This window comes from Carcharhinus amblyrhynchos, chromosome 8 (assembly GCF_965287045.1).
Source record: "Carcharhinus amblyrhynchos chromosome 8, sCarAmb.v2.hapA, whole genome shotgun sequence".
NCBI classification, from domain to species: Eukaryota; Metazoa; Chordata; class Chondrichthyes; order Carcharhiniformes; family Carcharhinidae; genus Carcharhinus; species Carcharhinus amblyrhynchos.
The window spans coordinates 103366258-103383622 of NC_137331.1; the positions used below are offsets into that span (position 1 = coordinate 103366258).

Below are 17365 nucleotides of genomic sequence, written 5' to 3' on the forward strand. Positions count from 1 at the left end.
ATTTGATTTGACTTATTATTGTCACATGTATAGGTATTCAGTGAAGCGTATTGTTTCTTGCACACTATATAGACAAAGCATCCTGTTCATAGATAAGGAAAGAAGAGAGTGCAGAATATAGTGTCACAATCATAGCTAGGGTTTAGCGAAAGATCGACTTAATGCGAGGTAGGTCCATTCAAAAATCTGATAGCAGCAGGGAAGAAGCTGTTCTTGAGTAGGTCGGTATATGTCCTTGGACTTTTGTATCTTTTTTCCAACGAAAGAAGGTGGAAGAGAGAACGTCCGAGGTACGTGGGGTCCTTAATTATGCTGGTTGCTTTGCCGAGGCAGCGGGAAGTGTAGACAGAGCCAATGGATGGGAGGCTGGTTTGCATGATGGATTAGGCATGCTGCTCTGCTTCAGTAGTTCATAGCTGCAAAAATTCTCCATCTGACTGATATGCAGAGAACTTTGCTGTTTATATGGGTGTAGAGGAAGAATGGAACTGGGAAGGGCGTGAGTGCTCAACTGTGGTTAAAAAAATGCATTAATGAGCCTCAGTATAGTCACTTGGACAAGTTACTGGAGATCTGTGGACCATTTATGGGTCCATACCCCATTTTGTCATTATCTTTTGCAGAGGAAGAAAGAAAATTGGCAAAGAAATTCTATTAAAAAATCTAAATAAAACTCAAGTCCTCAGTGGTGCGACGTCATATACTAATAAGACGTCATATGAAATAAAGCAAATCAGCAGTCAATTTTATATCTCTTCCAATTATGTAAATGAAAATAATTTTCCAGCATTTTAATGAAAAGTGGGATAGATTTAAAATGGACAACTGATTCTATATTGTCCATTTTACACTTTTCAAAATGATCCCCATTCACTTTATGCAGGTCAAGATGCAAAGATCAAATCAAAATACATATGAACCCATCTTCGAGGCTGTACCTATCTTTGGTTGCAATTTACTCAGAGCACTTGGGATTGGGTTTTCCAATTTCAGGACAAGGGCAGACTTTTCCATGGTGCACCCCTTGCCCTCTACGATTCCAGTAGTGGGCAGAACAGAAAAATTCAGCCCTTGGTGAGCAAACATAAACCTTGTTTACATTGATGACACAAAACAGCAAGTCATTCTATCGCTTCTTCATGAACTTGTGGGTAGGTCTAGGAACCAGTGGACATCATCTCAGAGTAAGTGGTCACCCATTTAAGATAGAGATGAGGAGGATTTCCTCTCTCAGATGGTTGTGAATCTGTAAAAATCCTTACCTCAGGGGGCTGTAGAGGTTGGGTTGTTAAGTCTGTTCAAGGTTGTGATAGATTATTAATCAATAAGAGAATCTGTGGTTATGGGGATAAGGCGGGAAAGTAGAGTTGAGGATTAGCATATCAGATCAGTCATGATCTCACTAAATGGTGGAGCAGACATGATGGGCCAAATGATCTACTTCTGTTCCTATGTCTTATGGCTATTTGGTCATTTATAAACTGTTTTCCTAAAAATATTTTTTAACTATATGTAATAAAGTTACATTTTTAAATTACAGTTTGATAATAAGTGATCCAAATTTATCATTCTTTATGTTTGGGTTTGACAAGTAATAGCAGCATTTTATCTTAAAGCTTGATCTGCTATATTGTACAATAGCAGTAATGGGATACCAATTAGGAGTGGAATGAGCAAGGCAATGATCAATTGCAATCTCCTCACTACTGACTTAACTGAGATAAACTAACTTAGTAGCTATCAGGAATTGAACCAATTATTTTCCTGCTTTGAATGTCTAGTTGCTTATTTTATAATCCCTCCCTTCACTTTCACAGTCTTTCCACACAAGGAGAACACATGGAAAAGTAAAGATAAGGAAAGGTAACTTCATCCATGGAAAGTAATACTTAAAGTACTTCAACTCTCCCATCTTAGAATCTAATTAGTTTAAATTAGTTTTGACCTGAATTATATTGTCAGATAGTATTTACTTTTCTGGAAGGGCAGGAATGCATGATGGATAATGCCTACATTATTCCCACCCAACTCCCCATTGCACACCCTTCCACAGCAAATCAGCTCTATAATCAAATAATTGAACTATGCAGTTCTCATTCATAATGCAGTTTTAGATGATAGGGGGTATTTTCTTATTTAAGTTACATTTCACTGTCAGGAAAAATAGAGAGAGTTGGAGATGTTGGACATGGAGTTTAGAAGAATGAGAGGGGTTCTCATAGAAACTCATAAAATTCTAACAGGGTTAGACAGGGTAGATTCAGAAAGAATGTTCTCAATGGTGAGGGAGTCCAGAAGTTGGGGTCATTGTTTGAGGATAAGGGGTAAACCTCTTAGAACTGAGCTGAGGTAAAATTTCTTCACCCAGAGAGCAGTGAATGTGTGGAATTCACCACCACAGAGAGTAGTTGAGACCAAAACGTTGTCTGATTTCACAAAGAAATTTGATATAGCTGTTGGGGCTAAAGGGCCATGATGTAGGTATGCCGGCGTTGGACTGGCGTAAACACAGTAAAAAGTCTGACAACACCAGGTTTTAGTCCAACCTATTTATTTGATAATATACTCACAAGCTTTCGGGTTAGCCCCTTCGTCAGGTGAATGGAGAGTTCTGGCCTCAGACAGAGCATATAAAGCACAGACAGTTTAGAGATTACTGATTAGAATGCGAATCCTTACACCTAACCTGCTGTTCAAGACCTGAAGTGGCTGATAATGTGAGTGGAAGGAGCACTGATCACAGGTTAAAGAGATGTGTATTGTCTCCAGACAGTACAGTAAGTGAGGTTTTGCAAACCCAGGCAAGTCACGGGGGTTACAGATAGTGCGACATGAACCCAAGATCCCTGTTGAGACCGTCCTCATGTGTGCGGAACTTGTCTTCAACATATGTCTTCAACATATCATTGATGAAGACGAACATCTCGCCAGGGCTATCCCCACACCCCCACTTCTTGCTTTCAGACAACCACACAACCTCAAACAGACCATTGTTCGCAGCAAACTACCCAGCCTTCAGGAGAACAGTGACCACAATACCACACAACCCTGCCACAGCAACCTCTGCAAGACATGCCGGATCATCGACACGGATACCATCATCACACGTGAGAATACCGTCCACCAGGTACATGGTAAATACTCTTGCAACTCGGCCAACATTGTCTACCTGATACGTTGCAAGAAAGGATGTCCCGAAGCATGGTACATTGGGGAGACCATGCAGACGCTACGACAACGGATGAATGAACATCGCTCGACAGTCACCAGGCAAGACTGTTCCCTTCCTGTTGGCGAACACTTCGGTGGTCACGGGCATTCAGCCTCTGACCTTCGGGTAAGCATTCTCCAAGGCGGCCTTCACGACACACGACAGCGCAGAGTCACTGAACAGAGACTGATAGCCAAGTTCCGCACACATGAGGACGGTCTCAACAGGGATCTTGGGTTCATGTCGCACTATCTGTAACCCCCGTGACTTGCCTGGGTTTGCAAAACCTCACTTACTGTACTGTCTGGAGACAATACACATCTCTTTAACCTGTGATCAGTGCTCCTTCCACTCACATTATCAGCCACTTCAGGTCTTGAACAGCAGGTTATGTGTAAGGATTCGCATTCTAATCAGTAATCTCTAAACTGTCTGTGCTTTATATGCTCTGTCTGAGGCCAGAACTCTCCATTCACCTGACGAAGGGGCTAACCCGAAAGCTTGCGAGTATATTATCAAATAAATAGGTTGGACTAAAACCTGGTGTTGTCAGACTTTTTACGGGGCTAAAGGGATCAAAGGATATGGGGGGAAGGTGGGATCAGAATATTGAATCTGATGATCAATCGTGACTTTAATGAATGTTAGAGCAGGTTCGAAGGGCCGGATCGTCTACTCCTGCTTCTAGTTTCCATGTTTCTATGTTTCCATGTCAAATAATATAGTATCTACTGAACAACAACTTATATTTATATAACATATTTATTGTAGAAAAGTATTTCACAAAGGATCAATCAGACAATAATAACCACTCAACCAAAGAAAAAGGTATTTAAGATTTGGTCAAAGTAGGCTTTAAAAAGAATGTTAAAGGAATGGGGAATGGAAAAGAATAGATACTTCAGCGAGCAAATGTACAGGTTGTCGAGAAACTAGGGTCAGGTGACTGAAAGCAAAAAAGCATTGTAGCTAATGATGATGTCATTAAAAGGAAAACAGAAAATGCCGGAAAATTTCAGCAGGTCCGACAGCATCTGCGGGAAGAGAATAGAGTCAGCATTTCAAGTCTGGATGACCCTTTGTCAGAGCTATTCTCATAGCTTAGGTCATCCAGACTCAAAACGTTGGCTCTATTCTCTTCCTGCCAATGCAGTCAGACCTGCTGAGATTTTCCAGCATTTTCTGTTTCTGTTTCAGATTCCTGCATGCACAATATTTTGCTTTTATTTAAAACGATACCTCTTGGACATGAGTAAAACAATGTAAGTTACCTCCACAACTGTAAGGACGATTGGTTTTATTTTCACATGTTTTGCTTATTACTCACTGGGTTGCTCGGAAGGTCACAGCAGCTCTCCAATTCTGCGTCCTTAGCATCGCAATAAATGACAATTCGCTGAAGATCAAACTGGAGAAAGATATAGGAGTGAAACAGCATTTTTCATTTACAAAATGGTTACTGAATACTAAAAAATTATTTTGAATCCAGTTCCTTTTCACCCTTCACTTCTTTGAGTTCTATGTTAGCTTTTTGGTACCTTCTGTGGATTTGAGCCTCACAACTCAACTCAATCCAAATACCCGTCAAAGAGGGATGAACTCTACGACATAGGTTTATATGATTCTGCGGACAAAGCATAATTGTTCTGACAAAGGACCAGTAGAGAGTAGATGGGCTGAATGGGCTCCTTCTGTACTATGAGGTTTTACTTCCATGAGGAATTTACCTTTAACGACCAGGGTGAGAATACCTAGGCTGGAATTCTCTGGTCTCACGCTGAATAGAATGGAGAATTTGGTGCTCAGCCAAATCTTCACTCACTGCAGCGGGTCTAGAGAATCCCAGCTGCCAGTGAGGTATTCCAGCCTAATCTCATTTTATTACTGACTCACTAACCAAATTAATTCTCAGAGGTTGTGCATCTCAAAGCCATTTTCCTCTTAACTTATTTAGAAAAACAAGTGTTTTCTGCCAAATTTCATTTTAAAATGCCTGTACCACTTTTTAACTGTTCACCTGACAGAAAAGGAAGGAGGGGAAAACTCTGACTGATCTTGCATCCCAGCCCATCTGAAGATAATTATAGTATCTTCACTGGCACGCTAAGATCTGCTAATTCAGATCAAGGTAGGGATCAAACGATAGATCTGACATGCTACTCCTCATCAGTTCCAGATGAGGAACTTTCCAGATGTCAGAATCTCACGCAGTTGGCAGCAAACAAAGAACAAGGAACAAAGAACAAAACAGCACAGGAACAGGCCCTTTGGCCTCCAATCCAAACAGTGGCAAACAGTGGCCATGATTGTAATGTGGAGCCCTAAAAAGCATTCCTGTTCCTCTAGCCTCCCCATTTATCTTATTAGTAATAGACTCCAACTGTTAGCTTAAGGACCACTGCTTGACTGCTTTGCCCCTGAAAAAGACTAACCTTTGCATGCGCAGTATATTGTGTTAAGTTGCAATCCAAATTGGCAAAGGAGCCAGAAGCTGCCATCGTCAACCCAATTTGTGTAGTAAAGGACCTTGTTGTACTGACATGGGACAGGCACCAGGACTGCTATGGGGTGTCCTAACCAAAATGGAATATATTTCTGACATGCATTGAATATATGCATACCATTGTGGACCCTTCAGCCCCTAACTGGATACTGTGTAATGAAATTTCTGTGCCACTATCTAACAGAAATCAAATCAATTTTTTGGTAAACTAAGAATACATCACACTTGACGAAAGGTCATCCAGACTCTATGCACTCTCCACAGATGCTGTCAGACCTTCTGAGATTTTCCAGTTTTTTTTGTCATACATCACACTTCTTCATTTTAAGCCAAAAACAGGAGATTACTCACATCAATTGGGACACTATCGTACAAGCGCTTGCCAATGACTGTTTTCCCTCGAATATTAATGTTCTCCCGTTCCTCCATCGGCAATGTTTCAATCAATTTGCAATCAATGTAGAGAGAGACACTGCTTGATTGGATGCTCAGTGCCATCTTGTGCCAATTGCGGTCAAATAGGCCGCTAACTTCTCGGTTTCTGAAAACGGTCCTCACAGCATCCTTCCTCAGTCCGACTGCATTGTACTCCACTGCTTTGTTCTCACCGTCCAGTCGAATGGAAACCTGAATAATGCATAGGAAGATATCACCGGGCATTCAAACTGCAAAGAAGCCTTGCTGCTTAAACTGGTTTCAGTCACTAATCTGCTTGCGGGGGCATTTTAAGAATTAATAAGCACTCAATCACTTTGCGTTATTGCTGAACTTTGCCTTTTGCCAGCCAGCAGACTTATCATTGTCCCTTAACTGTCCCTTTTCTAATTTTTTTTGAAATTTACATTGTGGTCACTACTGCTTTACAACTGTATGCGTGTGGTGGGGGTTGAGGGGTGGTGGAGGAACGGAGGGGGTATCTATAACAGAATTTAGGTGGCCTTCCCACTAGGCTCCCACCTACTCTTGTTTCAGCTGAGGCCTTTAGTGGCCAATTATTGACCAAACCAAGGCTGTTTCCTGTCTTGCCGTATTTTCCAGGCTGCTGGGAAGAGCTCAGGAGCAGGGGGAAATCCCAGTCAGTGACCCTGCTCAGGTCTCAGGTGGGTACTGGGTACATCAATGGCTTCCTATCAATTTTAGGCATCTCCCCTCTGAAAGGGTCTGACCTGTGCAGGTGCTCTCCAACCTCCACCAACAATTCCACTCCTCTTTGCTCACTATCCCTTAGGCCTCACTTCCCCACACTGAGATGCCTACACTGGATGTCCAGGGCTCAGACTTTGGGGACTAGTTGCAGCTGTAGTCCTGTCTGGTGCTGGTGGGACGAGAGAGCTGCTGGCCCAATCCGATCAGCTGGCAGCTCTTTGAGGCAACAACATCCTCCAGACAGAGAGATGGAAGTTCAGCCTCCAGCTAATTAATGCTCCTGGGAGCATCAACTTTTTGCAAGACAGCCAGTAGGGGGCAATGTTACTTTGGCCCCCAATTCCTTGGTTGGTGGCAAGGGAAACCTCGCATTCCTAAAATCTGGCCTGTGATTTTGATGCAAATTGTTGTGTTTTAATTATTCACACCTATCCAGTCTTCTTGGCCAAATTAGTTTGGAATGACAACATACCTGTGGAATCCCATATTTATCAATGATTTGCCAGATGTACCAGTCTTCTCTCCGTGAAGCTTTTCGGAACTTGAATGTCGCCACAAAAGCATATTCGTCAGGTAGACCTTGAGGAAACACATCCCTGAAACAACAACAAAACAAAAATGAGGCAGCTTCTTGAATGTCCAGCAGGTTTAGCTGGATGGCAACAGAGCCATGCAGGTCAAGGAGATAAGAACATAAGAACATAAGAAATAGGAGCAGGAGTAGGCCATTTGGCCCTTCGAGCCTGCCCCGCCATTCAATAAGATCATGGCTGATCTGTCGTGGCTCAGTTCCACTTTCCCGCCCTCTCCCCATAACCCTTAATCCCCTCTCTTATCAAAAACCCACCAACCCGCTTCTTGAAAATATTTAGCGAGGCAGCCTCCACCACTTCAACGGGTAGAGAATTCCAGAGATTCACCACCCTTTGAGTGAAGAAATTCCTCCTGAACTCAGTTCTAAAACGCCCCCCCTTTATCTTGAGGCTGTGCCCCCTAGTCCTACTGTCTTTTTTGAGCGGGAAGAGTCTCTCCACCTCTATCCTATCCATCCCATTCATCATCTCATACGTCTCAATGAGATCTCCCCTCATTCTTCTAAACTCCAACGAGTACAAGCCTAGTTCATTCAGCCTCTCCTCATAGCTCAACCCCCTCAACTCCGGTATCAGCCTAGTAAACCTCCTCTGCACTCCCTCCAAGGCCAAAATATCTTTGCGCAGGTGCGGCGCCCAAAACTGCACACAGTACTCCAGCTGCGGCCTCACCAATGCCCTATACAGCTGCAGCAAGACCTCCCTACTTTTATATTCAATCCCCTTCGCTATGAAGGCCAGCATCCCATTCGCCTTCCTGACCACCTGCTGCACCTGCAAGCTGGGTTTTTGCGACTCATGCACAAGGACCCCGAAGTCCCTCTGCACCGTCGCCTGCTGCAGTTTTTCACCACGTAAGTAATAGTCCTTCCTACCATTCTTCCTACCAAAGTGGACCACCTCACACTTGCCAACATTAAATTCCATTTGCCATTTCCTGGCCCATTCGCCCAGCCTATCTAGATCCTTCTGCAGACTCTCCACACCTTCCGCACAATTTGCCGTTCCCCCAATCTTGGTGTCATCCGCAAATTTCGACACCCTACACTTGGTTCCCTCCTCCAGATCATCTATATAAATGGTAAAAAGCTGAGGCCCCAGCACCGACCCCTGGGGCACTCCACTAGTCACCATCCGCCAATCCGAATAGCACCCGTTGACCCCCACTCCCTGCCTCCTATTTGACAACCAATCCTCTATCCACGCTAACACCCTACCCCCAACTCCAAGTCCCCTGACCTTCTGCAATAACCTCCTATGAGGTACTTTGTCAAACGCCTTCTGAAAATCCAGAAAGACCACATCCACCGGCTCTCCTCTATCCACCGCCCTAGACACATCCTCATAGAACTCCAGTAAATTTGTCAGACACGACTTCCCTTTAATGAAACCGTGCTGCGTCTGCTCTATCAAGCAATTCCCTTCAAGATGCCTCGCAATTTCCTCTTTAATGACGGATTCTAACATTTTACCTACCACAGACGTTAAACTAACCGGTCTATAATTCCCTGCCTTTTGCCTGGCACCCTTCTTAAACAACGGCGTAACATTAGCCGTTTTCCAATCTTCCGGCACTTCCCCGGAATCCAGCGACGTCTGGAAAATAACCACCAAGGCATCCACTATCACCTCCGCCATTTCTTTCAGAACCCTCGGATGCATTCCATCCGGTCCTGGGGACTTGTCCACAATCAGCCCCTCCAGTCTGTCGAGCACTGCCTCTCTAGTAACAGTAATGTCATTAAGACCCTCCAGTCCTACCACCTTTCCATCGCTAACACCCGGCAAATTATTCACGTCCTCCTCTGTGAAGACAGAAACAAAAAAGTTATTCAATACCTTAGCCATATCCCCATCCCCTACCACTAGGTCACCTTTCTCATCCTCTAAAGGACCAACGTTCACCCTAGCCAGCCTCTTCCTTTTTATATATTTATAAAAACTCTTGCTCGGGTTCTCGGGTTTGATCCCCAACCTGGGCTGCATTAGTTGATACAAGAAGAGAAGTAACTTCAATACAAGGCACATAGAAGGCATTTGCTTTCAACATGACTTAAGTAGTTTATACAGCCAAAATATTCTGCAGGTAATGCAACAGGTTCAAGTATCAAATTATTGCTAATTTTACTTGTGAGTATTTCAGAAACTGGGCAGTTACAAACATTTCCCAGACAGGCAACTTGGCAACTTGCTGTGAATCTTCAACCTCATAATCTGCTTCTGTCATATTTTTCCAAATTGTAGGGAATTACAGGATTGTTTCTGCTTCTTTTTTGATGTGACTCACCTGATGAAGGATCAATGTCCTGAAAGCTCATGATTCGAAATAAACTTGTTGGATTTTAACCTCGTGTTGTGACACTTCTTCCTGTGCCCTTTTTTTTGGCATATTCGTCAGAAAGACTTAATGTCCAACTCAGATTATTTATATTTTTTTCATGAGCCATCAGCTACCATATCTATAAATAACTTTCTTCATTGATGATGGCATCTGCCATCAGGTGACTCAGTGGTTGGCATTGCTGCCTCACAGCTCCAGGGAGCCAAGTTTGATTCCCGGCTTGGGTCACTGTCTGTGAGGAGTTTGCACGTTCTCCCCATGTCTGCATGGGTTTCCTCCGGGTGCCCCAGTTTCCTCCCACAGTCTGAAAGATGTGCTGGTTAGATGCATTGGCCGTGTTAAATTCTCCCTCAGTGTACCCGAACAGGTGCTAGAGTGTGGCACCTCGGGGATTTTCACAGTAAGATCATTGCAGTGTTAATATAAGCCTACTTGTGACTAATAAATAAACTTTATCTTTAAATAAAAAATAAAAGTACTGCAGTGAGGCTGCATGCAGGTCTTGTTCAAGGCAGCCCAGTTTTTCAAAGCAGACTTCAAACGGCATTATTAAACATCTGAATGCTGCGAAAAGCAAGATGAGTCCATCTGTAAATGGTATTTAATGGAGGCCATGGCAGTCTCATCTCCCTCCTGGTGAACTGATGCGAAACAAATGTTATCTTTTTTAGGGAAGCCTTGCTGCATTTTGTGCCATTCAGGCACTTAACAGGACTTGAGATTACAAAGGGTAAGTACTGCCCAGCGAGAGTGAGCTGCCAGCCAAACAGAGGCCAGCAACTCCGGTGAGGCGGTGGCTGCCGCTGCTCTGACCCACACCCAAGGCCAAGCTGGGTCCCAGGAAGCAGCTGAGTGATGGTCAGAGGAGAGGGGAATTGTAGAGTTGGGGTCGCAAGAGAGGTGGGTGAGAAGAGTCGGCTACAAGGGCAGGTTTGCTTGCTTGGCTGCTGCCTGGGGAGTCCACACCCACCACAGGGGTCATACCAGTGGCAGCAGGATAAAGCCCTTAATAAACTGTTGATTGACGATTTAAGGGCCTCAGTGGATGGTGGGGCAAGATGGCCTTTAGATCAAGGATTCAATCGGCATGGACGTGGGAAGCTGATAGAATCATAGAATCCCTACCGTACAAAAGGAGGCTGTTCAGCCCATCGAGTCTGTACCGGCAACAATCTCATCCAAGCCCTATTCCTGTTATCCCGCACATTCACCCTGCTAATACCCCTGACACTATGGTCAATTTAGCATGACCCATCAACCCAATCCGCGCATGTTTAGACTGCGGGAGAAAACCGAAGCACTCAGAGGAAGCTCACACAAACACGGGGAGAGAGTGCAAATTCCACACTGACAGTGACCCAAGGCTGGAATTGAACCTGGGACCCTGGCACAGTGAGACAGCAGTGCAAACAACTGTGCCGCCGTGCCAAACACATAGTGTCCCCACTTGCCATCTCCTGCCTGTTTAAAAATCCCTCTTCCACCAAATAGGCAATAGGGAGGGCATTAATCCTGCTCCATTTAGTTGAACCTCAGAAGTGATAATGGTACCATTACAATGCAGTGTATTACATAGGCCAGCAACATGTGGGAATGATATAGAAGAGCACATTGGCAAAGAAATTACAGAGATGTGCAAGAATTATACAGTTGTTATAATAGGAGATTCTAATTATACCAATATACTCTAGCAAGAGGGACAGAAATTTCTACAGAGAGTTCAGGAAATAATTCTACATTACTAAGTTCCCAGTCCATTGAGAAAGGATATATTTATGTATATGGTTCTCAACAATGAGGAGGATCAAGGTGATCAAATGTTAGGGGGTGAACACACTTAGGGGATGGTGGTCATTACATCATAAGATTTAGGTTGGCAATGGACCTCTTTTGTGGTCGGGTGCCAATGGAAGGAAGAGGAAACGAATGAGGTAACAATAATTAATTGAGGGACGGAAAACTTCAATGAGGTGAAAATGGTCCTGGCCCAGATAAATTGAACGGAAGTATTGGCAAGCGAAGCTATTGATGAAAGGGATGCCTTTAACAAAGTGATATTTTGGGCACAGTCAAAGTGCCTTCCCATGATGGGGAAAATTGGAGAAACAAATCGAGATCTCCCTGGAGGAGAGAGAGAGAAGCAGAAAAAGGCCAGATATTCTTGATGTTCAGTGGATAATACTGTGACTTGACGGTTTGAGTTAAAAGGAGAGGCTGGAACAACTAGATCTTTTTTTCTCTGGAGCTAAGGAGGCTTAGGGGTGATCTTATAGAGGTCTATACAATAATGAGAGGCATAGATCAGCTCGTCAATATCTTTTTCCAAAGCCAAGGGAGTCTAGAAGTAAAGGTCATAGGTTTAAGGTGAGAGGGGAGAGATACAAAAGGATCCAGAGGGGCAATTTGTTTCACACAGAGCATGGTAAGTGTCTGGAACAAGCTCCAGAGGTAGTAGTAGAGGCAGGTACAATTTTGTCTTTTAAAAAGCGTTCAGACAGTTACATGGGTAAGATGGCTATTGGCCAAAGATGGGCAACTGGGACTAAGTCAGTCGTTAAAAAAAAGAATGGCATGGAAAAGTTGGACTGAAGGGCCTGTTCCACACTGTAAACTTTTATGACTCTATGATTCTATGACAGTTCAGAACCTGACTTCACATGGAAGATTCAGAGGGGAATTAAAGAAACAGAGTATGAGAAGCGAAGTTTAATATGTATGGGACCTAATACCTATTTGTAACACTGAAACCTGCTTTCTCTGCTTTATCCAACAGTTGGGCAGAAAACCTAGCATGCACGCCATACCATTTTGGACGCTTAGGTGGCCATTTTGTGCAGAGAATATATGTGTAGGGTTCTATAATAATTCTTGGAATATGTGACTTTTGGGAAACTGTTTCTCGTTTGGCACAGGCCCAAGCTATTAATTCAAAGAACATGAGTTCAATCCCACAATGACAATTTAACAATTTGAATTTAGCTTTAGAAAACAGACAGAAATACAAAACTGTTAACAGTAATGTGCTGCAGCGAAGCAAGCCTGCCTTATATCCTCGGCCTCCCCTCAGATTGACTCTCGTCACGTCCTCACATGGGTTGACTCTCTACAGTCCTTTGTGGCATATAGATGGGTCACAATTCTTCAAAGACACTAGGCAGTCAGAGGTGGCCCAGGAAAGAAGACTGAGAAAGGAATACCAGTGGCCGAGAAGCCAAGGTCCAAACCCACCTCTCGGACATACCCCTCAGTGCACGGTTAGAGATTTGCTCTGGGATTTGGCTCATCAGCCATGCAAGGATCCACAGAAACCATAGCCAATGAACCGGAGTGTGGCCAATCATACTCGTTAGTGAGTGATCACCAACGAAAGAGTGAGTCAAAGTCAGTATCAATACAATATGGTGGCACAGTGGTTAGCACTGCTGCCTCACAGCACCAGGGACCTGAGTTTGATTCCTGGCTTGGGTCACTGTCTGTGCGGAGTCAGCACATTCTCCCCGTGTCATCTTGGGTTTCCTCTGGGTGCTCCAGTTTCCTCCCACAATCCGAAAGACATGCTGGTTGGTTAGGTGCATTGACCATGCTAAATTCTCCCTCTGTGTACCCGAATGGGTATCAGAGTGGGACTAATAGGGGATTTTTATAGTATAATGAATATATTGAACATACTTTGTCAAAGGATCGTTTGGACTCAAAACATCAGCTCTTTTCTCTGCTCACTAGATGCTGCCAAACCTGCTGAGATTTTCCAGCAATTTCTCTTTTGATTTTCACAGTAGCTTGATTGTAGTTTAATGTAAGCCTACTTGTGACTACTAAATAAACTTTTAACTTTACAGTATCAAGACATCCGAGGATGGGTGATAAACACCAGCCTTGTCATGAGTCCCAGGATAGATACGTCAATTACTGAGGGACAAGGGCTTAAGGTGAAAGGGGGGAAGATTAAAGGAGATGTGAGAGGCAACTTTTTAACAGAGTGTGGTAATTGCTTGGAATGTGCTGCCAGAGGAGATGGTAGAAGCAGGTTCAAGAACAAAGTTTAACAAGTGTCTTGACAGGTACATGAATAGGCAGGGAATAGAGAGATACCAACCACATAGAGATAAAAGGTCTTTAGCTTACAAAGGCATCAAGTGTCGGCGCAAGCTTGGTGGGCCGAAGGGCCTGTTCCGGTGCTGTACAGTTCTTTGATCTTTGTTCTTTGAATCACAGACTGAAAATGATTGTTTCAAAAAAGCACACAGTGGGGGTCTTTCCTCAGCTAATCCTTCGATCTGAGTGAGGTGAGAGGTTGCAGCGAACATATCAGTGAATTGGGAACAGTTGCCCGTCTCTCAGGATGTTTATCATTCCCGCTGCCAAGAAGATGTTGTAAGTTAGGATGGGGTCATGCATAAATCTGTCAGCCAGAGATAACTGACCCTGACCAAGAAATCCTAACATGGCTAGCAGCTGTCCAAGAGGAACACTTCTCACAATATTATACTGTGCACCAGATGTGCTCTCACCAGTGTTTGTGTTCTCATCCATACAGATCCACAATTAGACCTGCACATGTCTGATGCTCTAATGGTGTAGCAGACTGTGTGGACAGTGACAATTACCTGTAATTCAGTGAATTGCTATTTTGATCTGTGAGATAGCTGTCTGGTCATATCGGGTTGAATGACTCAAGATTTATTTCAGGATGACACTACCTGACCCATGGACCACGGGGAAGCTTGGTGTGAGGAGACACAAGGCAGCTTCACTTTAAAGTGACAACCAGCTGCTCAAAATGCTAACTTAAGGCATAAAAGCATAAGCAAAAAGACTTTAGCTGTCAGACTGACAAGGGCAGAAATCATGCAAGGTCTTGTGTTTTCAACACCTGTTCTTAGAATGAGATGACAAATATGAGTTTGCCCCAGAACTCGAGCTCATTCAGTTTGATAATTTTGCCTATAGGAAGAGCTTCCCCTCACAAGAAATGGTCCTTTTCAGTTTATCTTCATTCTTAGAAAGAACCATGGAAAGGTTACCATGCCGAAAGAGACCATTCAGCCTCTCGTGTCTACACTGGCCAAGAAAGAGAAAAAAGGGACGAGCTGCTCATTTTATTCAAAATTCCAGCACCTGGTCTGCAGCCTTGCAGGTTCCAGCAATTCAAATGCAGATTCAGGAACCTTTTAAAATGAGTTGATCATTTCAGCCTTAACCACAAACTTAGTCAGTGTAGTAGGGCAAAAGTCAGACAGTGTGGGCTGCAGCAGGAGAGGAATGTATGGAAAGGGTTAAACAGACAGCACTGCAGTATCCTCACTCACTGCAGGCAGACAGGATAAAATACAAATAGCTATATCTCAGCCGGCACTAAGATAGTCACACCCCAGGTGGTATCGTTCCAAGGTTATAACAACCATATGAGAACTGATATCACTTATCAAGGTTCCAAAAGGTCTAGAGGAACCATTGTGCCTCTGAAAACTTAATCAAATGTCAAGGAGATGGGACAATTAACAACCCATTGCAATCAGTTTGGCAAACACAACGCTTTGATATTGTAAACAGATAGACAGGAAATGTCCAGAAAACGATTAAGACTAAAGGACATAAGACAATGAAATCAGATAATTTAACCAAAAACAGAACTGTAACCAATTCAAAGTAACAATATGACAACCTGATGTAAACATAATGCTTTGTAATGTAAGTAAAGGGGTATAAGAATCTGTATGCTCAATAGAGTAGCTCGGAAGCAAGCTGTGGTTACAGCCATAAGTTTTGCTCTCCCTCATGCATGCAGAAGAGAGTCCGTTTTGTTGAAGATTTACACGATCTCGGAATACTCCGTTCGTTCATTCCCTGCTACAATCAGTGAATTCCAAATGCCTTCCACCTTCTGGGTGAAAAGGTTTTTCCTCATGTCCTCTCCAATCCTGCCAATCACCTTAAATCTATGCCCCCTAGTAATTTACCCCTCAACTATGTGAAACAAGTCTTTCCTGTCTAGGTCTCTCATAATTCGGTCTCCCCTTAGCCTAGCCAGAAAACCTTCCAGTTTGGGTTGGGCATCACTGGAGTATTGCAGCAGGCCAAGGACAGACATGTGGGCATGAGAGCAAAATGCTTCACTGAAATGGTAAGTGCCAGGGAGGCTGGGACCATCCTGTGGACAATCTGAAGATATTCACTCAGACTCTGCTTAGTATCTGCAATGTGGTGGAGAACAGGTATGGAGCAGAAAATACAGGTGAAATGTGATTTGTTGCTTCATCTGAAAGGGTTGTTTAGAGGCTTGAACAGTGAGGAGGGAAGAGGTGAAGGGGCAGATGTTGCACCTTCTGCGATTAGATGGGAAGGTGCCTTGGGAAGATGATGAGGAGTTGGGTGTCATGGAATAGTGGACAGGGGGTGTCATGGAGAGAACAGTTCCTGTGGAATGCTGATTGGAGGTGAGGGGAAAATATGTTTTGTGATGACATCATTGAAACATAGAAACAAAAAGCAGGAGTAGGCCGTTTGGCCCTTCAAGCTTCCTCCACCATTCATTCTGATCATGGCTGATCATGGAATTCAATATCCTGATTCCCCTTCCTCCCACATCCCTTGATCCTTTTAGCTTCAAGAGCTATATATCATTTATTGGCCTCAACTACATTCTGTGGTAGTGAATTCACCATCCTCTGGGTGAAGAAATTTCTCCACACCGCAGTTCTAAATGGTTTACCCCTTATTCTCAACTTATGGCTCCTAGTTCTGGACTTCTCCCCATTTCGGAACATTCATTCTCATGCTGGAGTTGGCAGAAATGGTGGAGAATGAACCTTTTCATGCAGAGGCTGGTGGGGTGGTAAGTGAAGACAAGAAGGCCCTATTATAGGTTGGGAAGCGAGGAGCAGGGGAGCATTAGTTAATGCAATAGGCGACATGTCAGAAGCACCATTTGCAAAGGTGGCATCATCAGAGCAGATGGGATAGAGGCAGAGGAACTGGGAGAATGGGATAGAGTCCATACAGATAGTAGGGTGCAAGAATCTGTAACGGAGGTCAACGTTCTTGTCAATCCCCTTGGCACTCTTTCCAGGTCAATTATTTCCTTCCTGTAACATGGTGACCAGAACTGTACACAATACCCCAGTTGTGATCTAACCATTCTTTTATACAATTCCATTGCTACTTCCCTGCTTTTGTATTCAATATCTCACCCAATAAAGGAAAACATTCCACATGCTTTCTTGACCATCTTATTCACCTGCCCTGATACTTTCAAGGACCTGTAGACATGAAATCCAAAATCTCTCACTTCCTCAATCCCTTTCAATATTTTCCCATTTATTGAGTATCCCTTAGCTTGTTTGCTCTTCACTATTAACTACCTGGCCAATTTTTGTTGTGTCATCTGCAAATTTCCCAATCATGCCATGAACATTTAAGCCTTGTGACACCTCCTGTTTTATTGTTGCCAACTCTGGTTTGGTGTATTCCTGGAGGCTGTAACATATGACATCTCACCTCTGAACTATATTGTCCACATAGTTCAACCAAGAGTGTTCTATGCCTCGTCATGCCAATGATATGGGGATAGT

General features: G+C 43.6%; 1 protein-coding gene across 1 annotated transcript in view; it reads right to left on the reverse strand.

Moving 5' to 3' along the window:
• The window catches only part of col22a1 (collagen, type XXII, alpha 1), a 285376-nt gene that overhangs the window by 176249 nt on the left and 91762 nt on the right, over positions 1 to 17365 (reverse strand). The window contains exons 6-8 of the mRNA XM_080193549.1: positions 7333 to 7456; positions 6066 to 6341; positions 4539 to 4619 (exon numbers count right to left, since the gene is read on the reverse strand). Of these exons, the coding sequence (XP_080049675.1) occupies positions 4539 to 4619; positions 6066 to 6341; positions 7333 to 7456 (481 nt within the window). The remainder of the gene's footprint in view (positions 1 to 4538; positions 4620 to 6065; positions 6342 to 7332; positions 7457 to 17365) is intronic.